Source organism: Mustela putorius, unplaced genomic scaffold, assembly GCF_011764305.1.
Source record: "Mustela putorius furo isolate JIRA1106 unplaced genomic scaffold, ASM1176430v1.1 tig00000580_pilon_pilon_pilon, whole genome shotgun sequence".
Taxonomy (NCBI): domain Eukaryota; kingdom Metazoa; phylum Chordata; class Mammalia; order Carnivora; family Mustelidae; genus Mustela; species Mustela putorius.
Window position 1 is genome coordinate 2,581,186 of NW_025421423.1, and position 24,415 is coordinate 2,605,600.

Below are 24,415 nucleotides of genomic sequence, written 5' to 3' on the forward strand. Positions count from 1 at the left end.
AGGTACAATACATGTAAAGATAGAGGAGCAGGTGGGTAAAATCCTATTGGAAGGCAAGAGGTTTCCAACTGGCAGGCCAGAAAACATGGAGCAATGGGAAGTCTTTCAGGGAGGTAAGGGTCAGCCTGAACTTCATGCTATGAGTCTAAACATGACAGAAGCCAGGGAAGAGTGTTTAAGTAATGACATGTCCAGAATCACTTTTGAAAGACAGAAGATGGAAGGATCAACCAGAGGAGTCAAGACTTAAGCACCATGGGATGTCAGGTATGGGGTTTTTCTTCTTCTGACAGTATTTGAAAAAGCCTTTAACAGTAAGCAATCTGACAGTGTATCAATTTCCTAAACCTTCATAATGGGCCAGACTATACAAGAAGAGATCCTACACAAGACAGCACAGTTGTAGGAAAATATACTGTACCTTTAAAAGACTTCTACTTTTTGACATGAGAACACGGACAACTTCCATGCAACTAAGTAATGATCAAGGATCTCAAGGCCTGTCTAGGTCAGAGATGGCCTGCAAGAGCAAGGCCATGGGAGGGGCCCTCCATAAAATCAGGAGGTCAAAAGAGGTTTGTATCCAACACAGAATAAGTGCAGATGGGCTATGATTATGAAAAGGTATCCCGAAGATGTTTTTTTTTTTTTAAGATTTTATTTATTTATTTGACCAAAAGAGAGAGATCACAAGTAGACAGAATAACAGGCAGAGAGAGAGGGGGAAACAGGCTCCCTGCTGAGCATAAAGCCCGATGAGGGGCTTGATCCTGGGACCCTGAGATCATGACCTGAGCTGAAGGCAGAGGCTTTAACCCACTGAGCCACCCAGGTGCCCCTTTATTTATTTTTTTTTAAGATTTTATTGTTAGGGGCGCCTGGGCCCCTTCCTCTCTCTGCCTGTCTCTCTGCCTACCTGTGATCTCTGTCTGTCAAATAAATAAATAAAATCTTTAAAAAAAAAAAGGTTTTATTGTTAGGGAATCTCTATGTCAACCTGAGCTTGAATTCACAAGATTAAGCAAGACTCACAAGTTCTACTGACTGAGCCAAGTGGACACTCTCTGCCTAAAGTTTTAGACCAGAGGTCTGCAACGTTTTATTTTTGTAGTCAAGTTTTACTGGAGCACAGCCACACCTGGTCATTTATCCATTGTCTCTGGCCATTTGTGCACTAACGGGCCAGAATTGAACAGACGCAACAGAAACTGTGTTGTCCCAAAGCCTGAAATCCATACCGGCTGGCCCTCTGCAGAAAGTTCACTGGCTCCTACATGAGTACATGGCTCCTATTTGAGACACACGGGGACTTATACTACTGAAAAGAACCAGTGACCACCATGGGAGGCAACGTATTTATTCCCAAAGCTGTTCTGGGCTCCTCTCTGAGTTGGGCTGTCACAGGAGGCCACACATTTCTTTGAACATCCCGGGGTGGTAAACCTTCCATCCTCTAGATTTAATTTCTGGAAACGGCCCAAGGCTTTTCCAAACCAATTCAGGTGAAAAGGTGGATGACCGTGCCAAGGAATGAAACACGCAAGCTTGCCAGGGGCAGGACGCGTGCCTTAAATGCTGGATGAATTGAAACTGCAGTGAGAAATGTGGTTTCATTATAAAGTTGCACAACTTTATTTCTTCTGTCTTATTAATTGGGGACAACAGTCATCTGATGGTTGGGCCTCAGCCTGATAGTAAAAAAGCCTCAGTTGCTTGCGACTACCTCTTACAAGACCAACCGCATTCCACAGAAACCCGCGGGGGGGCAGGGGTTGGGGGGGTGGCTGTCCTGGCAAGTTTTTGAAAAAGACAGGGCCTTGTGACAGAAAAGAATACCTGGTTACTTTCTACATGGAGACACGATAGCCTAGAGAGGGGCTAGGACTTGTCCAAAGTCATCCAGCCACGGACCCTTGAGGTTCAATTCACCCAGGGCAGCTAGGTTCCAAATTCTGAGCCAGGAGCTTCAAGGGTATATAAAAAATGAGCACATGTTCTCAAGGAGTGGAGTCCCTGGTAGTAGAAGATGGAAATGTCTGTTTCCTTATGTGACAAATAGACAATATCCTCCTTGGGAGCTCCTGGGAGGATAAGTGATTTGATGTACCTACGGCACCCAGCACAGTCCAGCATACAATGCGTGCTCAATAAAAAGGAAGCGTGGGGCACCTAGCTGGCCGAGCCTCACGCTCGGTGTAGATTACTTAAAAATAAAAATAAAAATCTTAAAAGAAAAGAAAAGAAAAGAAAAGAAAGGCAGCTCATAATCTTAGGCATGAGGAGAGCAAGAGGTTTTCTTGTTTCAATATTCCATGATCCTTACCCACAAGCACGGACACACACCCACCCTTCCACACAGGAAACCCTTCAAGATTGCAAAGCTTCACTGGGCACCTGTCATGTGCAAGGCCCAGTTCTGCCTGCCTCCTACAGGGAGGTTAACAGAGGGGAAAAACTGCAATCTGCCTTTGGAGCAGCAATATTCCCAGCCCACGGGAACAGTCCCATCTCCTGGCTAACTCTTTCAGCTGGCCACAGTTGGAAACACAGCACAAATAGGAAGGGAGAAGCAGAAGCAGATGAAAAGCAGGTTATTCTGGCTTTTAGAGGAAGCCAGGACAGATTTCTTCTGGAGGGGCAAGGGAAAATCCCCACAACTTCCCGAGTCAAGAATGACACCAATAAATCCCCCCACAGTGGCCCTTCTCCTTTCGTGGAATAGCCCAGTGCACTACCAGGAGTTAAGTGAGAGAGGGTATACAGTTGTGGCTTCCTGTGCCTGCCAACACAGTCCAGTAACAGGTCCTTGCCCGGGCTAAGGCTATGACCACAGACACAGACAGCTGATGTCCTGATGGAACACCAAGGGCCAGCGCTGGCACCCAGCAAGCCGGGTGAGCTTAGAGAACAAAGGGCTTGTCACCACTTCCTGTGATCCTCATCGCCCACATTCCAACACAATGAGACACTCTCAGCCCTGGCTTTGACGTTCAGCAACTCATTCAGACGGCAGGGCTGAGAGGCAGAGAGCCTGTATTGGCTTACCTTCCATTTTCCTTCGTGTTTGACATAGCATTAGCTTGTTTAAAAAAAAAAAACAGAAGTACTTCTGCGATTAAACGTTTGTTTTTAAAAACTGAACAGCACCCAGTCTTCCTGTGATGACCATTGTTCACATTTGGACCCATTCATTTATTGCCTTTCTACTACATACGTATGTGGGAATGGGGTAGGGGGAAAATATAAATATTTAGTTTTTTCTATCTGAGCCTTTCCCCGCTTGACTATTCCGCAGTGGAGTTACTCAACTCAGCTTTGGTTGGCTGCGTCCCTTTCCGCTATGTGCGCTACGGGCCCCAAGTTAGCCACTTCTCCTGGTTGGACATTTAGGGGATTTCCAGTTTTTCACCTTCCCATCTGCTGTAGGTTACTGGTAACTAAATCACTGTGACTCTTTTCATTTTATCCTTAGGATCAGTTCCTACGAGGGGAAACATGGGGTCACAGAGCAGGAACTTTTCAGGTCCTCCGTGTTGTTCCTTCACTGTTTGCTGTCACTGTTTCAGACCTGGAACCAAGCTGACAACACTTTAGGGCAACTCTGATTTCCTGGGTCCTTTTACAGCAGCCTTAACAGCTGACCTCGTGACAAGGATAAGCACTCTTATTTTCAAGATGGGAAGACAGACTCAGAGAGGTCAAGCGACTTGCCCAAGGTCACAGACCCTCAACTTTGAATGCAGATTAAGCCTGAACAGTGCTCCTTTACTTCCTGTACTGCTTTTCTCAGAGGCCCATAGACCAGCATTTGAGCAGGTGCTATGCAGGTATTTTAAAATTGATGTGTGAGGGGGCTCAGGGTGGCGCAGTTGGTTGAGTGACCTTTTATTACGGCTCAGGTCATGATGACAGGGTTGTGGGCTCCCAACGGGCTGCTTCTCTCCTTCTGTCCCTCCCCATTTGTGCTCTCTCTCTCTCCATAATAAATAAATGAATCTTTAAAAATGAATAAATAAAACCTATGCATAATAATCTGTAACACACACAACTTGCTATAAATCCCCAAGACATGCCCTACAGGGGCGCCTGGGTGGCTCGGTTCATTATGTGGCTGCCTTCAGCCCAGGTCATGATCTCGGGGTCCTGGGACTGAGCCCCAGGTTGAGCTCCCTGCTCAGCAGGAAGTCTGCTTCTCTCTCTCCCTCTGCCCCTCCCCCTGCTTGTGCACACGCAAGTGTGCACTCTCTCAAATAAATGAAATCTTTAAAAAAAAAAAAAAAAGACACACCCTGTGATTTGGGATCACCTGTCAATGCCTGTTAATGTTTTGGCCATCCAGCCGCAGACCAATGCAGGGAAATGCCACAGTCCTTCAGCAAAAGGGCCCTTTCTTTTACTCACCAGTGGCGATGATTCTTTTACCACTAAAGAACTAAGGAGTAGAACCTGCCATGCCCCTAATGGCTAGCGGAATAAACTTTATAATGACAATTTAACTAACTTGTCTGATTTTTAGACAGTAAAGGCAACATGTCCTTAGGTTTCACATTCAAACAAGCCTCTGAAATTCAAATACGCCTATCTCCTAAGGAAGTCTGGTTTTCTTCCTACAAGGGAAGCCCCGATTTTCCTTTCCGAATTTTTAAAGAGGAGGTTGGGGAAGACAAGAACATATAAACCTCTTGTTTTGTCTAAGTACCCTTTACATATCTAGAGTCCCTTTCCTATCCATAACCATAAGGTGGCCATCAGGAGTATCTAGAGTAAAATTTACTTTCAGAGTAAGAAATGTTTGAGGGCAAACAGAACCTCAAACTGTGAACTTGAAGGAATGCAATCCCCTGAAGTGCTTATAAGGTTGTGGAGAAAAAGGTAAAACCAGAAGAAACCATCAAGAGCAAAGGGTTATGGGGCACCTGGGTGGCTCAGATGGTTAAGTGTCCAACTCCTGATTTCCACTCAGGTCATGATCTCAGGGTTGAGACTGAGCCCCACAGCGGGCTCTGCACTCAGCATGTAATCTGCTTGCTCCTCTCCCTCTGCTCCTCCTCCTCCTGTCCACACTTTCTCTCTCTAAAATAAATAAATAAAATCTTTAAAAAAATAAAAATCAAAATAGAACAAAGGGTTACTAGATTTTCTGGGATAACCAGTCCACAAAGGATCAAACAGGAATATAAAGAGCATTTCTAACTTAAGGAGAGGAACTGAATAGAACAAAAACAAAAACAAACAAGAAAACAAAAAACCACAGACTCGCAGAAAAAGCCTCACAAGAATGAGTCCTCCCCCCTATTCATTGACTGAAACTTCCCACTTCCAAACTGCTTACTCAGCACCCCTCTGCGAGCTGTCACATTCAGCAATTTTTGCTTCTCTGGAGGCTTCATGTCTAATAATCTTTAAGGCCTCCTCGAAACAAGCCAGGATAGAAAGAGGTTCCTCAGCTTTTTCAAAAGCAGGCCCACTTCTATCCTAGTGTGTGGGTGATAAAGAATCAGAATGAAGGGTGCAGACAAGAATCAGGTGGGGTGGGACAAGGGGAAGGAAGGCAAGGCCCCGGCAGCATGCCTGGGTTTGGTGTCTGCCCTCTGACAATAGTCAGGCCCAAGACCTGTGTGTGTGTGCGTGTGTGTGTGTGTGTGTGTGATCTGAGCCTTGACAATGTTCTCAGCCATCCTGTGGGCGACTAGGAAGTGATGACACCAATTCCCACCATCTTGTCACTCTGCAGTCACACCACAGATGGCTTTCAGATGGATCCTGAGCCCTCACAGCTCAGCAAGCAGGAGTTGACTGACAGTCCAATTCCCCAAGCGTGTGCCCCATGCGTGCAGCACGAGCCCCCTGAGCCGGACTGATGGCATATTATTCCTGGATCTTTATTTACAAAGTGTCTCTTCTGGGCCCAGGAAGCATGCTCTGCCGGCCTGAGGGGGCTCTCTGACTCAGTGTTGAATGTGGAAGGAACTGGTCGGGGATCCTCAGGGGGCCCTTCGACCAAGCCCAGCAAACATCTTCATCAGGGCTAATGTTTCTTCCCCTCTGGGGACCCAATGGCTCCGGAGCACTTAGTGCTTCTCAAAGAGCCTCTCCCCTGGAGGACGTCCTCTAAAGGTCAGCCTCCCAGCAGCGTCCAGAGCCCTAGCGTTCCCTTCCTCTGAAGGCTCGAGCCACACTGCCAGCAGCTCCACCGCAGCCTCCTTCTGCCTTCCAAACCACCGCCCAGAAGCCCCGGAATGCCTCCGGCTCTGGGAGGTGCTGCCATCCAATGGCAGAGCTAAGCCTCAGTCTCAGGTTGGGGGGCTGGCTCCGTGGACCCCCAGAGCAAACCCTGCCCACTCCGCCCTCCCCCTCATGCACACAGCTTCCCTCGTGGACAGGCTGCCCACGTGATGGCTCTGCCCTTGCCAGATCCGCGCTTCTGCAGAAACAACCAGCTAAGGAGTTGCTGGACTCACGCGAGGCCTCCCGCCGGACTCTGTCACCAGCAGGACGGCATGTGGAGACAGACCTCCATCCCCAGTCCAGGCCCAGGGACCCCCAGCACAGGATCTGTCTGATTGACAGAGTGCGGATGGACGCTCTGGCGGACCAGGCAACTTAGACTCCTACACAGGGCATCTCAGCAGGTGACAAGGGGATCCGTAAAAACGTGTCCCCTTGGCAAGGGCTCAATTTCCCTCCATGGACCAGAGTCATTGCCAGCTGCCTGAACATTTCACGGCTTAAGGATACAGATGGGGTTACGCCCTGACTGCCTCTACCTAAGGCACCCCAGGTCTCCTAACTGGGGTCCCCACTTGCAGGCTCTACGAGGCACTCCCCACCCCACCTTTTCTAACCAGTCCTCTTAAGCTGCAAATACACAGGTTTTCTTAAAGCACAGATCTGACCCCATTGCTCCCCTGCTCTACCACTTCTCATTACCCACAGAATAAAGACCAAGTTCTGTGGTCTAGCCCTTGGGACTCCTGGCACTTGGCCTCAGCTCGCACTGCAGCATCTTTCCCCGGTACCTTCTCAGCCTCTCCTTCATTCACCTGAGATCCCTCACAGTGCCCTTCCCGAGACACTCTCCTCACATCCACTAATGTCTAAATACCCCAGTGCTCCCTTTCCACGCAGGCCCCGCTCCCTGCCACCTCCTTCACGGAGCCTTCTCAGTGCTCCTTTGGCAGCATTATCCTGAGAACACACAGAGAAGAGTGCCTGCCCTAAACCAGATGCTTTATCAACTTTACAGGTTTTGAATGGCTTTGACATCACAGTTTTGAGACCCAGGTGATACTGAAGTGACCTCTTTCACTGTTCCCTATAGCTGTGTAGCAGAGAAGTTATGGGTAGACAGAAGCTAGACTAACTACATAGAGCCCCCACCATCTACAGCTTGTACTAGTCGTGTCACTTATGACCTAGGACAATGGACCAAAAACAAAACAAACAACGACAAAGTCCTGCTGGTCTCAGTTTCCCCATTTGTAAAATGAGACTCTTGATAGAACTTACCTCACAGGGAGTGCTGTGGGGTTCAGTGAATTAATATACATAGAGCCCTTAGAACAAGGTGATGGTCTGGGGATTTTTTACTCTCCCACTGCAGGGAATCATGGGTCAACACAAACTGATCACCAAGACAAGGGCAGGGCCACTTTTTTGAGGACACCTTCAGGCTAGAAAGGGCAGCTTCACTGGCATCACTGTGACTATAGGAAGCCCAGAGTTCTAGGCTGGGCTGAGGCCGAAAGAATACAAAAACATTCATAAAGCCCTTCCTACTTGCCAGGCATTGTGCTCAGCCACTTAGATTACTTTGTTAAAGCCCCACAATGACCCTATGTACTGCCTCTGGACCTCATCCCCAGAATATTTCACATTTAAAAAGGGGATTCTAACAGGACCACATCAAAGATCTGCCATGAGGATCATACATGGAAAGTGGTATGAAGCTGCAAGGCACAGAGTGAGCGGTCGGGACGCCATCTCTTACTGCTAAATCCACATCAGCACAGATGCAGCATTCCAGGCCTGGAAGGTAACCACCTGACTCAAGTTACGAAGTTTCCAAGCACCAGAGCCAGAATGTGAATCCAGACTTCTGACCCCAAAGTGGATGCTCATTTCACACCACCATGGTTGGACACCATTAGGATTCCACAGTGTTTAAAATAAACAGCTCTGGACACATGTGGTGGCTAGCCCCCACAAAGGGCAAAGAACCAGGACAGAGAATACCCGGCCCCCGAGGCCATGCTACTTTCAACTGGGCCAAGTTGTGCTCTACCTCCTGCCTGTTCAGGACTGAGGCCCTGGATGGCAAGATCCTCCCTCCTCCTCTGGAATCTACTCCCGACTGCTCCTCTACTCTCTTTGCTTTGCTCAAATCCACCTGGCAATCCAACCTTGCTCCCCACTGGGTCATACATGATTAACTCCTCAGTGCTAACCTCAGCCCACCTGCCCAGAACCTGGTCTAGCCTGCCACTTCCTCCTGCCCAGGAATCTCCCGAACTCGGGATCCATCGATGCAATCTACACTTGTGATACTGGAAGGTCCTTGCTCTTAGCAGCTGGTGTCCTGGCTGGGATTCTGGCTCTATGTGGAACTGTGAAAATCTGCAGCTTCCCTCTGCCTTTGAAAACGATCACACATCAGAGTCTCACACATATGAGGGTCATTGTGTGGAAGAACTAAGATTAGACTGGTTCTACTTGACCTCTTTCAAAGAGTCCACCTAATAAACCAGCAGCAGAGCACAGGTCTCGTAACATCAAGTACTCAACAAACCTGTGCTAAAGTGGAGTGAACAGCAAAAAAAGGCTTGCGAACCCAGCTGTGCAAAGGAGTGGGTGGCTACATGGCCTGGGAGGTGACTAATCCCCTCATCACTGAAAGTTTTCAGGCATGGATGCAAGAGGGTTAGACTGGGTGACCTCCAGGCTCTCCTAGAATTCCAAACTAAGGTATGGGACAGCAGCTCTCAACCTTGGCTGTGTATCAGAATATCTGGGGGCCTTCCTGTAACACTGATGACCAGGGAGCCAAGGTGGTCATCAGTCCAGGGAATTGAAATTTTTCAAAAATGCTCCCTAGGTAATTCTAATGCATTACAAGGGCTGGTCTAGGGTTCAGTGATGAGGTATGACACAGAGCAGAGTGAATTAGGTAGATACCCTCAGCCTCTTAGAACCATAAACATGTTCAGTGTTCAGAAATCTGCATTTTTCTTGATTTATTCCCTGTGAATACTCCTGGACTTAATTTGTACCGTTAACACCAATTCATTAATGTCACAAACCTCACAGCAGACATCTACAAGATGGATTATCCTGACACGGCCGGAGCCAGAAAAAGGAGAATATGCAGCAAGGGTTCAGAGAGGGTCTCTTGTTGATTAAAGACACAGGACACCTGGGCTGAGGAAAGGTTGGGGGTGTGGGGAGAACTCCGTCAATTCATATCACTTGAACTGGATTTTGGCGGGTGTGAAAAACATGCAAGTGATCAAAATAACGCAGTCCTCACATGGCACACCTTCAACGTCTTAGCCCTCCCCCAAGTGAGAGCTCTTACCCACAGCGAGCTCCACTAGTGCCCGTGCCCATCGTGGGCTCTGGTGCTTTTTTTTTTTTTTTTAAGATTTTATTTATTTATTTGACAGAGAGAGATCACAGGTAGATAGAGAGGCAGGCAGAGAGAGAGAGAGAAGCAGGCTTCCCGCTGAGCAGAGAGCCTGATGTGGGACTCGATCCCAGGATCCTGAGATCATGACCTGAGCCGAAGGCAGCGGCTTAACCCACTGAGCCACCCAGGCGCCCCCTCTGGTGCTTTTCTTCTCCACTCATAGTCCTTACACCTGCCTCTGTCCTCACACTTGAACTCTGTCCTGCATCAGAGGGAACCCTGGGCCTTTCTGATATCCCTCCTTCCTAGGCTCTGAGGGACAGCACAGGGCTTACTCATCGCTCAGTGTTGGCGGGGCTCACTCAGCTCTGCGCTGGGACACACGGTAGGTATCTGAAAAATGTTTGCTGCTCGGGTGACTGAACATTGCATCCCTTTCTCCACAAGTCACCGTGTGAAAGCTGAAGCTGATGCACCCAGATAAGGTCACACAGGCAGGGGAGAACACGGAACATGGTCGCTCCCAATATATACGAACATCCCGCCCCCTGATCCTGGATGTGTCCCCTGGATGGGGACACAGACTCCACCAGGGGTGAGCCAGGGCTCTCCTGGCCTTGTCCCACCCACAGCGTCACATCTGGCATCCAAAGACCAAGCCCTAGTACTCAGTTACTTCCCTCAGGTGTCAGGAATTGAATGTGTAATAAGCGCGTGGTATCTGCAGACGGAAGGTGTCATTTTTACAAAGACAAGGTGAAATCATCATTATCATAATAACTGATAAGACCTAAATGCAGTCATGGTGAAACAGTCGAAATATTTAAGCCTAAACAGGCACCTGGAGAAATACAGATCACAGAGTAAGAAATGAGTAGAGAGGGTGCCTGGATGGCTCAGATGGTTAAACGTCTGCCTTCGGCTCAGGTCATGATCCCGAGGTCCTGGGATCGAGTCCTGCATCAGGCTCCCTGCTTGGCAAGGAGCCTGCTTTTCCCTCTCCCTCTACTGCTCCCCCTCCTTGTGCTCTCTCTCTCTCTCTCAAAAACTACATAAAATCTTTTAAAAAAAGAAAAAAGAAAAAATAGAGGATGTCCAGACACAGACTAGTCATTCAGAAAAGCAAAATTAAAACCCTACCTCATACCCTAAAATCAAACTCCAGGCAGATTAAGATTTCAACATTAAAAAAAAAAAAAAGTATTAGAAGAAAATACAGGTAAACATTAGAGTAAGGAAGACTTTTCTAAGCACCATACTCCAGAAATCATGAACATTGAGAGCTGTCTAACAACAGAAAACAATTCATTGTGAGCAACAACAATCACCAAACACAGAACTGAGATACATATTACACATCTGTAAGAAATATTCTGTACCCCACAATGGCAGGTAAAGGAGCTGCCATCCTTAATCTACAAAAAGCTCTTACAAACCAATACAAAGATAACCCTGCAGTTGAAAGGAAGATAAAAGTATACAATCTTAGAAAAGAAACACAAATGGTCAAAGCACACAGGCACCAGTCACCCAAGAAACTGCAAATGAAACTAAATTGGATTAGAGTAAAACAGGCGTAAATGTGTGAAGTCTTTCTAGGATACAATATGAAAGCACGTATCAAAATTTTTCCCTTCTTATCCAACAATTCTCCTTCTGGGACTCAGTCCCAGGGAAACCATCACAGACTTCTGCTGAGAATTCAGTTACAGAGATGTTCATTAGAGCGATGTTAAATTAGGGAAGACTACAGAAAGCTTAAATGTACAAACAGAATACCACACACACATTACTGTTGTTGAATGTTTAGGATAATGGAGACATCTTTCCCCATCTTGAAACAAAAAGAGAATAAATACAGGCAATATTACTTGATTGTTGTGGTGGGGAAAATATATATATATATATATATATATATATATATATATATGCATTGAAAAAAGGCTAAGGGAAAAACAGTAAAATGTTAACGATGGTTTCTTTGAATTATAGAATTAGAGTTGGTTTCTATTTTAGTTTTGCTAATCTGCATTTTCTATACCAAATTTGCCTTAGTTTTGTTTAAAAAAGGCGGTGGGGGGTGGGGTTGGAGTTCACAGATATAAACATTGAAACATACCGAAAAATCCAAGCTTGCCGTTCTGAGGACTACCTCAGAACACAGCCAACTCACAACTGCCCCCCACGGAAGGGCAGGTAGAGGCTGCACCATTCCACAAATGCCATGCAGGCTCCAAATCACATGCATGGCTTTGGAATGCACCAGAGGGATTACAGGGCTGTCTGGCTTTCAGGGAGTGCACATCCGAAAAACAGTGAAGCTTCACTATAAAGAACCTTCTGGTCATTTTCATTTTCAGAATTTAGTCATGGCTTGGAGAAACCAGGAAAGTCCCATTCCTCCAAACACCTACAGTGTTCGTCTCCTCCCTGTAGGTCACATACTGCTGGGCCCTATGTAAGGGAGAACTTTCCCAACAATCACAACTGCTCAGCAATGAAATGCTCTGTTTAGCAAAGCAGGCAGGCTCCAGCCCTGTCCCTGGAGACTTAACCTTGGCACTCAACTTTACCCTTCTGATGTGCCCAGCTCAGGCATGTAACATAGCAGGCGGCCTCTTTTAAATGTGGAGAACTGGGGTAGTTTCAGGTGCATGGCAGGCAAGGCCCTTTACACACAACCCCCTGCCACCTTCTCCATCACCTACAGTCACACGAAGGCAAGCCCCGGGCTCTGGCCCAGCAGTGCTCCTCTTTTGCTCTCAGCCACCGTGGACAGGATGCCTTCTGTCTGGGATGCCCCATGTGTACCTTCCTCTGAACCCAAAGGGTGGTTTTCCCCAGCTGGGATGGAGGTTCCCCCATGCCTCCTTCAGGTTCTCAGGAACCTCACAGGCCTGGAGGTAGCAGAGTGTGATCTGCTCTTAGCCCTAGGACTAATGAGCCCTGGGTCATCCCCATCTGCTGAACCACAGGACTGCTCCTCTGTTGTCCTCTCCACCTGGGTTCATGATGAGTTATCCTCCCTATCACTCAGGCCAAGACTTTGGCATCACCCTTGACTCTCTTCCCCCTCACACCTCACAGTGCACCCATCTGTCAGGAAATCCTGTAGCTCTACCCAGGACATGTCCTGAGGTCCGTATCTTCTCCTCACCCACCGCTAGTGCCCCTGTTCCAGCAGCCACATGTACCCCAGCTGGCCTCCCTGCTCACCCTTGAAAGGCTGTTCTCCGCTAGGCAGGCAGAGTGATACGCACAGAATCCAAGTCAGAGCCAGTCATTCCTCTGCTCAGAACCCTCCACTGACTTCTCATCTCACCATTTCAAGTGAGAGACCCTTCCAGTGACCCCAGGGCCCACTTCCCACCTGCTCCGCCCAGGCATGCTCCTTTCCCTGAGGGCCCTGGGCCTGCTCCTATCTCGGGGCTTTTACCCTGACTGCTCTTTCCGTGTGGAATGCCCTACCCTTGCAGCCATGGGAATCCTGCCTTCAAGTCCTCAGCAAAGCCATCTGAGACCCCACTTAAAATGGCACCACACCCCAAACTCAGGTCCACCCTAGGCTCTTTATCCTGCTCCACCTCTCTGGACACTTCCTATCGGACACACTATCTTCCTATCTGATATTTGCTGGACTCCTCTCACAAAGGAGCAAACTCAGGGGAGCACAAACTTACAACCCCAAGATCAAGAGTTGCATGCCCTACCTAATAAGCCAGTCAGGTGCCCCCAGGGAGCACACATTTTTATCGGTTTTGTTCACTGCTGTATCCCTAGCACCTCAATAGAACACCCAGCACCATAGCAGTGCTCAGTAATGCCTGCTGAATGAATGAATGAACGAACGGGGAGAAAAGTCTTGGTATAAGTTCTCATGGCCCATTTGAGGATTTAGGGTCCAGCCTGCAAGTAAAGGTCCAGCAGTGGGCCAGTGTTATCCACTTCTCCCCACTTCACCCACCTGTCAAGTCACTTCTCTCATGGACCTTGGGAAGCCCCTTTCTGACCATCATTCTTAAGTCCTGCTTGGAAAACACAGGGCGTGAGTCATTCCCCAGGGCCCTGACTCATTCTCTCTCCATTCCTTGGACCCACCTCCAAGATCCTTCCTCTAAGCATAATGGGAAATCCAGAGAGGGCTCCCCTTGGAGAAAATGGAAAGGAACTGAATGATTTAGAGGAAAATTCAATTCTTCCTGGCTCAGCAGTTGAGAAAGCAAAAAACTCTCAGGAAGCTAGTGCCTCTGAAAGTGAAACATTAATAGAAATATTACTGGAAAATACCAAACAGGAAGAGAAGGAAAATTCCATTGTGGAAGCAAGGTCCTCTGTCGATGCTCCTTAATGGTCTCAGTAAAGTATTTCAGAATCAAAACATGGAAAGAACCGGAAATCAATCAGGCTGTCACCCTTCCTGTGGACTGGAGCTTTGGCCAAGCCACCTCCACACCCGCAGCACAAAGGGCAATGGGCTCAGAACAGAAGATCCACAGCCTGGCCACCGGCTCAGCCAGTACCTGCTGTGAAGGAGGGCAGATTCCATTCCTCCCCTGAGCCTCAGTTTCTCCATCTGTAAAATGGGGGTTATAGCACCTTCATTACAGACTGACTCTCAAGAAGCAAATTAACTATAGGTATGAAAATGCCCTTAAGTTATGAAATACTTACATAAATGTAGGAATCAGTTGCTCCTATAAGGCTCACAAACGGTATTTCCTTCCTTCCTTTTTTTTTTTTTTAAGATTTTATTTATTTGACAGAAAGAAAGTGAGAGAGCTCATTAGCAGGGGTAGCAGCGGGAGAGGGAGAAGCAGGCTCCCCATGGAGCAGGAAGCCCAATGTGGGACTTGATCCTAGGACCCCAGAATCATGATCTGAGCAAAAAACAGATGCTTAACCAGTTGAGCCACGCAGGCGCCCTGAGGGGATGTCTTATAGAGAGTAAGTCTAACCACAAGTAAGGTAGAGGAAATTTAGGCATGAGACTATGCAACCTGATAGGGTATGGCACATGGGCCAAAAACAAAGTTCTGGATCTGGTTCCAAATCTCATCTCTGCCACTTACTGGTGGTATGGACCTTAAACAAGTTACTTAACAGCTCTTTGCCTCATATGTAAACTGGGAATGACAGTAGCACCTACCTCAAAGGATTTGGTGTGCTGTAGGAGTTAATGCATATGTAAAGCACAATGGATAGTGCCTGGCTGAGTATGTGTATTGGAAGCACTTCAATTGAGTGGAAAGCTCCCTCAATTGAAGTGACAATGCTTTCTTTACTCAAGTGCCTCCTCCTCCAAGAAGACTTCTCTGCTTCTCTGTTTAAAAAAAAAAAAAGCAAACAACAACCATCCCCCGCCCCCCTTATCCTGCTTCTCCTTTGGCTCCATGGAATCAAGGTTCTGCCCAGAACAGTCCCTGTGCCAGGATGGCTCTCAGCCCACCTACACCACTTTGTTTACTGATAAATTCTGCCATACAGATCTGTATTCTCACCTGCTTCCTGTGTCCTCACCAATAAGCTCCTTATAGGCTGGCACTATGAACCCCCAGCTCATCCCTGTACCCACACAGCTCCTGACAATTTGGCAATTTCTCAGTCAACACAGCCCAAACAGAAATTACAAAGAGAGGGCGGCAGAGACCACAACAACCTCTATCTCCATCCTACTGGAAACCCATGGCCACCACTCAGAATGCCGACAGGTGGTGCCAGCAGCCAGCCAGCATCCCAGCTCTCTGCTTCAAAGCTATAAATCCTGATTTAGTTTCTAGGGCCAAGCCTGACCTCCCCCTTCTCCCACAGGCCACTACCTCTTGGCTCTCCCAGCACAAGATGTAAAAGCTCCAAGATAAACCGCCCAGGGGAGCGCTTGACACAGGCAGGTTGAGCTTTGTTAAATGACCAGAGGAAGCCACACCTGTTTCAGATTTGCCCCATAACGCCTATTTTATGGGTTAGAAATGCTTTGGGGGTGGGGAGAGGATAAGGTCAAGTCTTGGAGGTTAAGTAGGGGGAAATCAGTCCTGTTCTGAGATTGTCAGATTAGACGATGGCCACCGGATCTCCTTTTAAGGAAACTTGGGCTCCTTGTTGATAAGTCCAAGGTGCCATTAGTTTTTGGGGGCTTTTCCCTTAAAACAGCATGCACAGGCTCACCAATCCTTGGAGGAAGGGAAGGCTTGGTGTTAGAATGAGAAGATGTGACAGTTACAAGACACACATTTTGTGCAGCTGTCCCTCGAGAAACGCCAACTCTGCGTGCAGAATTTCTCTATAAAATAATTCAAGGCCTGCATTAACATTTCATTTATGGAACTCCGAGGCAGATGGGGGAGGGAGAGAGTAAAGCCAGCTCTGGGGCCTTTTCTGGAGACCACCAAAGCCCAGACTAGAAGGGCTGGGAAATCAGGCAGAGGGGTATAAGAAGAGGAACACATTAAGCGAAGGGAGGAGACACATAATGCACATTTCAGTAAATATCGGAGCCTTACTATCTCCATTTAAATCACGGAAAATAGTAAATTGATAAAAAATTTAATAAGCATATAAACTTGGAATCCAGATTACACAGATGTGATCCTGGCTGTGTCACTTGGTAGCTGTGGGGACGATAAGCAAGTCACTAACCTCAAAGCCTCAGTTTCTTTATCTATAAAGTAAGGGCACTGCTACCTGTGGTGGATGAATCGCATTGAAGGCCTTGATTAATGGCCTGCCCGCATCCCTGCCTTTTGCCATGTGATTCTGCAACTCCTCCTCTCTTCCTGAATCCTGGCCGGCCTTGTGACTTGCTTTGGTCAACATAATGCAGCAGAAGGGACAGTGTGCCAGTTTCTAGCCTCAAGAAACCTTATGGGCTTCTGTTTTTTTAGAACACTGCCATGATCATTGATCATATGAACAAGGCTAGATGGCTGGAGACTGAGAGACCCCCATGGGACAGAATCCAACGTCTCAGTCAGGACCATCCTAACCTAGCTACACCCAAACATGTAAGAGAGCCCAGCCAGGATCAGCAGGGCTGCACATCCACCCCAAAAAGACCGCAGATTCATGTGTGAGCCCAGCTGAGACCAGAAAAACTAATCAGTTGACTCGTGGGCTTGTGGACAATCATAAAGGCTTATCATTAGGATAGTTGGGTGGCTCAGTTGATTAAGCGGCTGCCTTGGGCTCAGGTCATGATTCCTGGGATGGAGGCCTTCAGTAGGCTCCTTGCTCAACAGGGAGCCTACTTCTTCCTCTGCCTGCCCTTCCTGCCACTTCCCCTGCTCGTGCTCTCTCTCTCTCTCTCTCTTTTTTTTTTTAAAGATTTTATTTATTTATTTGACAGACAGAGATCACAAGTAGGCAGAGAAGCAGGCAGAGATAGAGGAAGGGAAGCAGGCCCCCTGCTGAGCAGAGTCCGACGCAGGACTCGATCCCAGGACCCTGAGATCATGACCCAAGCCGAAGGCAGTGGCCTAACCCACTGAGCCACCCAGGCACCCTGTGCTCTCTCTTTCTAACAAATAAATAAAGTCATTAAAATAAAATAAAGGCTTATCATTTAAAGCAGGGGTTGGAATCTAGACTGTAGGTCAGCTGCCTGTTTTTGTCAATAAAGTTCTTTTTAAAAAAGATTTTATTTATTTCAAAGAGAGAGTGAGCACATGCATGAGAGAAAGAGAGAGAATGAGCACGTATGAGCGCACGTGAGCAGGGGAAGGGGGAGAAGCAGACTCCCCCTCTGAGCAGGAAGCCTGACACGGGGCTTGATCCCAGGGTCCTGGGACCATGACATGAGCTGAAGGCAGTCATGTAACTGACTGAATCACCTAGGCACCCCTGTAAATAAAATTTTATTGAAACACAGTTATGCCCTTTGAAAGATTGTCTATGGCTACTTTCCAACTACAAGGGCAAAGTTGAACAGTTGTGATGAAGACTATCTGGCTTTCAAGCCTAAAATTAAGAAAATTTCTTAATTTTGCCCTTTAAGAAAAAGTTTGCCAACCCCAAGTTTAACATCACTGTGTGTAGGGTGATTTGTTATGCAGCAATAGCTAACTAATACAGTAGTATCTAGACCTCTTCTGGGGTGATTGTAAGGATTAAATGACCAATTAAGTGGTTAGCATGAAGCCTAGAGAATATTTCTCTTCCGGGTAATCAATGGAGAAAACCAGGTTTGATAAAAGCAGCATTTTTCGCATATAACTTTCAAGGGACAGGACTTCAAAAGAGAAAGCATCCCAAGCCAGACCACAGATACCAACTTTGGCTCTTACCTTTCCATCTATTACTTTCTAAGAACTAGAGAATATGCCCATTAACAAAATGGAAACTGACAACTCATATTTGACTGAGGCTTCAATCAAGCCATGCATCAATAATTGCATGTGAAAAGGCCCCAAAGACCAGTTACAACTAACTCCCCAGCAAGGCACACGAGACACCCTTTTCCCTTTCTGACCCCAATCTCCCTCTGTAATGCCCCTACCACACCTACTCTGCTGAGCCTCCAACCATTCTTTCCCAAGCCTCCAGGCTATAGCACAAGCTGTTCTATCCCTTCTGCAAGCACCCCCTCCCCAACCCCTGCCCCATTCCCTGCCCAGGAAATTCCCACTCATCCTTCCAGAGTCTACCTAAATGTCACTTCCTCCCGACAGGTCTCTTGGACTTCCCAGAGTCAAGGCCTTACCAGGCCCTTGCACACTCTTCTGTTTTGGCATTCCTTAGGTCTCCTTAGCTATTATCTGTCTCCCAGACTAGACCTTAAGAAGCTGGTATTTAACTGCAAACTGAGACGTTTCCTTCTTGGAAAGCTGGCCACCACTTATTCTCTGAATATCCTGTCTAGCATGCTGCTCAGACACTCTTTGCTGAATGTTTAAAAAAGAAAAAAAAGGTTAGGCATGATATTATTCTTTAGGAAACATGTTATTTAACTCAACCATGTGGATGCTGACAGAATATAAAGTGTTGGTACACATTAGCATGTATTTAAAACTCGGGAAACTGATGTCATCATGCATTTTGACTTTCTCAGTTGTGGTAGAAACATTTACTTAATTATGATAAAAGAAACAATACTTCAGCAGAAAACGTAGTAGGATGAGACCTGTTCAGCTGCACAAAGGGAGGAGACTGACCAAGCTACTGGTTTCTTTTGTCACCGTTACTTTTTTATAAAGACAACCCGAAAGAATGATATTTCTACTGACAAGTTTCCTTTTCTCTTCCTGGGAGCTTAGGCCCTCATGGTTTCTCACCCGGACTCTAACTGTCCCCTAATCTGACCCTATAACCCCCCCCATTTTGATAGCCCAATCATGGCTCTGAGTCTGTCCCATTCTCAGCTCACCAGTTACAAGGACTTCCTGTGGGGTCTAAACTCAGCCCCCCACCTATTTGATGTCATCTTTCATTCCCAAGGGAGGCACAGAGCAAGAACGCTCTGGTTTCCAAGAACACACTCCATCCCGAAGTTCTGTATGTGCATACACACACACATACACACACACACACACACACACGCAAGCAGACTTACATTCACACATGCACACAGAGCCCTGACACAGAAGTCCTGCCCCCTCCCCTGCACTGAAATTCCATTTCCATCTCTAGATCCAGCTCAAAGCTGCCTCCTAGGTAAAGACCACACGAAATTCCCCAAGACCAAACCCTGGGGGAAACAAATGATGAAGATAGTGTGTGACGATCTTCTCCAGAGACTTAGGCCAGAGATTACTGGCAAGTTTTCTGCAGCCTTCATTCCTTCCCCCTCTTTCACATGATTCTAAAAGGGCTAATGCTCAAGACTGGATGCTTTGCGGGGCGGTTGGGGGGGGGTGCACGTGCCAGAGAACTCACTGGGAGAATGAAATGATGCCTAAATGCAGAATAGGAAGGCATGAGGCAGGGCCCCCAAAGATAAACCATAGTGGGACATGGCACTGGAGGCACTGAAAGGATGATCGGTGGACCAACAGCTTCCACTTGACACCACAGTTAACTCCCAACTCAGGCCTGATGCTATAAACAAACACAGGGCCTGGCACCCACACAGTGGGAGTGCAGGGAGGAATTCATCAGCCTCATGGGTTCTTCTTGTCTTATCCCTGACAACTGACAAAAGGAAGCTGGGCCTGAGATTAAGTGGGGCACTAGAAGTGGGTTTTCCTGGGTCCCTGCATGAGGGGTAGAAGGCGGGCTCTGAGGTGTTCAGGACTCGATCCATACAGTATGGCTGGCTTTCTGAAAGCTGTCTGGCTGAAAATAATGTGGAAACCAGGCTGCATCCAGACTGCCTGACCAGGTACGGCAAGGGGGAGAAGGGGGTTGGCCTCACACGAGTAGACAGCCCTACACAGAGGACAAAGATGAGGGGATCTAGAGTCTTTGCATCCCAAAGCAGTTCCAACCAGAAGACCCAGGGGGAGGGTTAAGAAGTCATTGCTACATAATGGCCCTGCTGATACCAGGATCAGCAGCAAAAAAGATCATCTAGGAACTTGTCAGAAACGCACATTCCCAGGACCCACAGTAGGCTAGATGAATCCATTTTAAAGAGCCCTCCAAGTACTGGTTTGAGAACCACTGCACAGTGTGACTCTTGGTGGCTGCCTCCCCTCTTCCTCATTAGAAAGAACATCTGGTGGCCGAAACTCCTGTCTCTGGATCAGAACAATTTCTCAAAAGATCAAAGGGCTCAAAGTCACAACCCAGTAGGTGAAATGCAGTCAAGAGAGATTAAAAAAAAACAAAAACAAAAAAACCACCTCTGTTTGCTTACATCACTTAGCAGCTAAATCCCTTCACTGGCCCTCACTGTGCTTAGCTTATAAGGTCCTCCCTAACATAGGCCCTGCTGTTCCCCAGGGGTCCGGCACAACTCTAACCTCTCAATGCCAGCCACAGGCACTTTACCAGCATCCCAAGTGTCAGGCTTTCTTTCAGCAGCCAACCACAGCCACCGCCCCTCGCCCCAACTAATGGCCCTCCCTGACCACCCCTACTTCACCCCTCCTGTAACAGCACCCCCATCACAGCACTCATCATCCACACTGCACACTGAGCCATAAAATTCCAGCACCCAGCAGGGGAGGGCACAGAAAGGAGCCATAAAAAATACTTGATGGTGAGGGGCCCCTGGCTGGCTAAGTCTGTAGAGCATACTCTTGATCCTGGGGTTGTCGGTTTGAGCCCCACAGTGGGTGTAGAGATTATTTAAAAATAAGATCTTAAGGGGTGCCTGGGTGGCTCAGTGGGTTAAGCCTCTGCCTTCAGCTCAGGTCATGTTCTTGGGGTCCTGGGATCGAGCCCCGCATCAGGAGCCTGATTCCTCTCTCTCTGCTTGCCTCTCTGCCTACTTGTGATCTCTGTCAAATAAATAAAATCTTAAAAAAAAAAAAAAAAAAACCTTGATGAACAAAGCCAACTCTTAAACACACTTGACATTCCAGCTATAAGCCTTATCATCCCTCAGTACTGAAATAGTCTTAATTGTAATTAGGGGGGGAAAAATGTCTACTAAAGTTTTGAAAGTCAGAAAAGAAGACTTTACAAGCAACAGGAGAGAAGGTTTGCCCACCAGGGAGGTGGTTGTGGAGTAACCAGCGGGGCGCCAGGAGTCTAGCACCATCCACTGGGAATCTCTCCATCTTTACAGATGGGGCCTTGCTCAAACCAACCATACTGAGGAACGGCAGTCTCCCAAGCCAGCACCTAGCTGAACCTTAGCCATATGTAAGATAGCAGGGAGCCTCTTGGTGTTTCCCTCACACATTAACCAGAAGCCCTTCACCCTGGGGGCTCTCAGAGAAACCTTCCCCTCCTCCAAGACAGCACCTGGGTGGACACCTGGCTCCCACCTTCTTATAGGAAGCCCTGAGTCCATGCTTCCAAGGTGTGCCCCCAAACTGGCTCAAGGGAGATGTAGGATCCCCCCCCCCCATGGCCCACTCAGCCTTCAGCAGATCCAGAGGGGAGGGGATACTCTTGGGAACTGGGAACTCAGAGAGAAAAAGCCAGACAGAAAAATTAAAAGGAAGGGCATCCCCTTACTTCTCCTGCTTGGAAGACAAAAACATCCCTTTCCAAGCACCAGCTGGCAGGTAGGAGCCTGTCTCACTCCTGTCTGGACATCCAGTCCTAAAAGGAACTCAGACTATCAGTCTTCCCCAGTCCACGCCTGAGAAAAATTTACCTTTGGGAAAAGGTGGGGGTGATGGGGAGAACAGGAGGGACATCAGCCTGACAGGGCACTGGGCCTCAGATGTAATCAAAACACTGTATTCCACCATAAGTAGACAGAACAAGTATTATTTGATGGGGGAAGGGAGGGTGCCACAGGAGTGTGAAGGAGGAAGAGAGGGGCCCAGTCTATGTGGTGTGCTTCAAAGAGGGGGATTAAAATGGCCTAATATACTGGGGGGGGGGGGGTTGTCACAAAGTGGTCTCCCTCATTCCTGGGGCTGTATGGGGAGGGATGGAATCAGGAAGAAAGAGGTGAGGATTGGAGGGTGAATCGCTTTCCAGCCCGATGAACCTGGTGGAACCCCTTGTGCGCTCTGCGGGAGGAACTGACTTATGGAAGTGGAAAGCTCCTGGAGGCAGAGTATTTCAACCGGAAAAGCATGTGTGGGGGTTCCCAGGGCAGCCCCAGTACAAAAGGCCGCTTGGATTTGGAAACCCAGCGCGAGGGGTGGGGCAGGGCAGGGCTTTTAGTAGAATTTACATATACACGTTTAAAGACAGTCGGTCCGGATCTGCCACCAAGAATGCTGTGTAATATCGGGAGAGTCCCTTCCCAGCTCTAGACCTCAGTTTCCCAACCACAGTAGTGGGGGGGGGGGAGGGGACAGAGAGTAGAGGGAAAAACAAAAACAAAAAACGCTCCTCTAAATCCGTGCCAGCTCTGACTTTCAGGCTTTAGGTCTTGGGGGACGGAAGGGCTGCTGGGTTTTTCTTGGACAAGGCTGCAGGACGCCCTGGTCAGGTTACTTCCCAAGGAGGACACCTGGCTGTGGGCTCAGAGAGGGGACGTTTTAGGAGCAGCAGTTGAGACTGTGTCAGAGGCCAAGGATCCCGGGGAAAATGCGTGCGATAGGGAAGAACTAGGACGCGGCGAGGGAACCCTTACCCCAGGGTCCTAGCCGGAAGCTAGGAACCATGAAAGAACCAGAGCGTTGCCTCAGTTTCCCCGTGCACACAGTGGCTAAGGAACCTGGGGTGAGAACAAGGGGTGCCTTACCTTGTCCTTTTTGCCGGCCCCGCTCTCCTCCGCGGCCGAGGCGGCACACTTGTTGAGCAGTTTCTTGCCACCGCAGGCCGTCGGGCTCCAGGTGCGGCCACCAGAGCAGGCACCCCCCGGGAGGTCTCCGGCACCGCCCGCGGCGCTCTCCACCTTGATGAGGCGGTGCTTCGGAGAGATGTAGCGCACCTCGGCAGGGGTGGCTGGCCGCCGCTCGCTGCTGCTGCGGTAAAGGTGCGGAGAGCCGGAGGACGACGACGAGGACGCAGCAGCGCCTGCGCCCGACGAGGCACAGCAGCAGCCCGCGGCGCCCGACGCGGACGAGGCCGAGAAGGCGCGCTGGCCCCCGCCCGGCTCCCCGCCGCCGCCGCAGTAGTCCAGGCGGCACATGGCGCGCAGTTTGCGCAGCGACGAACCGGGCCCGTTGTAGGGGTCCTCGAAGTCGCGCTCCTTCTGTGCGCGGTAGGCGCGGATGAGGTCGCTCGTGCTGCCGCTGTCGTCGGGCAGCGAGCCCGACGAGGTTGAGAAGCAGGAGGCGGCAGCCGGACCACAGGACGCCGAGGCACCCGCCGAGGCCTGCGGTACAGCCTGGGGGGGCTGCGAGGGCCGCTCGCCCCGGCGCCGCTGATCGCGGTAGTCCGGCCGCGGCGGCTGCGGGGGGCTCTTGGTCTTGCTGTTGCCCAAGCTGAAGTACTTGTTCAGCCACTTGGCCATGGCGAGAGGCCGCCTAGGGCCGCGGCGCGGGAGCCCTGTCCGCCGCCGCGGCCATTCGGGGAGCAGCGCTGCGGCCCAGGTCCCTCGGCGCCCCGGCCCCGGCGGGGGGCGTCCGGGGCGCCCGCTCCCGACGCCAAGTTCAAGTTCTCTCCGCCGCCTCCTGCCGGCCGACCCCGGCTTCCAGCAGCTGCAGCACCGCCCTCCGCCTCTGCCTCTCGCCGCCCGGGCTTCGGCTCTCTCGCCCCTTACGGGCGCGTCTCATGGGATCCCGGCCCTCCGCCCCGCGGACAGCGAAAGGCCCGGGCGCCCCCCAGCCTGGGACGCTCTGGCCGCGCGCTCCGCCGCGGAGCGCTCTCCTGCCCCGTCTGAGCCGCAGCCTCCGCCTGGGCCGGGATCTGCGGCTGCTGCGAGAACTTGTCGGCGTCTTTGGCCCCCCTTCTTCCTTCCCAAGAGCGCTGGGGGAGAGCTCGGCCCCGCAGCCGGCAAGCAAGCAGCGAGGGAGAGCGAGCGAGCGATGAAGGGAGGCAGTCGGCGCCCGCCCGAGCCGCGCGCCCGTGCCCGTCCCGGCGGCGCCAGCCGCTGCCGCTGCCGCCGCCTCCCGAACCGCCGCGTGTGTGACACTCGGGCCGCCAGAGCCCGCCCCGCGCCGCTGCCCCGCCCTCCCTGGGCTCGCGCGCGCGCCCCGCCCCTAGCCCGCCCCCGCAGGCCCCGCCCCGTTCCCCCCTGCGAGCGGGGCAGCCAGACCGCGGCCTAAGCCCCGCCCTCCTCGTGCCCTGGTCTTCTGCAGGCGCAGCTCTCCACCTCAGCACGCGCCACCACCCGCGGCAGCC

The 24,415-nt window shown here is 49.7% G+C and overlaps 1 protein-coding gene across 1 annotated transcript in view; it reads right to left on the reverse strand.

The window, feature by feature from the left end:
• Positions 1–24,185, reverse strand: part of SHB (SH2 domain containing adaptor protein B) — a 135,990-nt gene extending 111,805 nt beyond the window's left edge. Inside the window, exon 1 of the mRNA XM_004747654.2 lies at positions 22,872–24,185. Coding sequence (XP_004747711.1) covers positions 22,872–23,585 — 714 coding nt within the window. The 5' untranslated portion in view covers positions 23,586–24,185. The remainder of the gene's footprint in view (positions 1–22,871) is intronic.
• Positions 24,186–24,415: the final 230 nt, after the last annotated feature.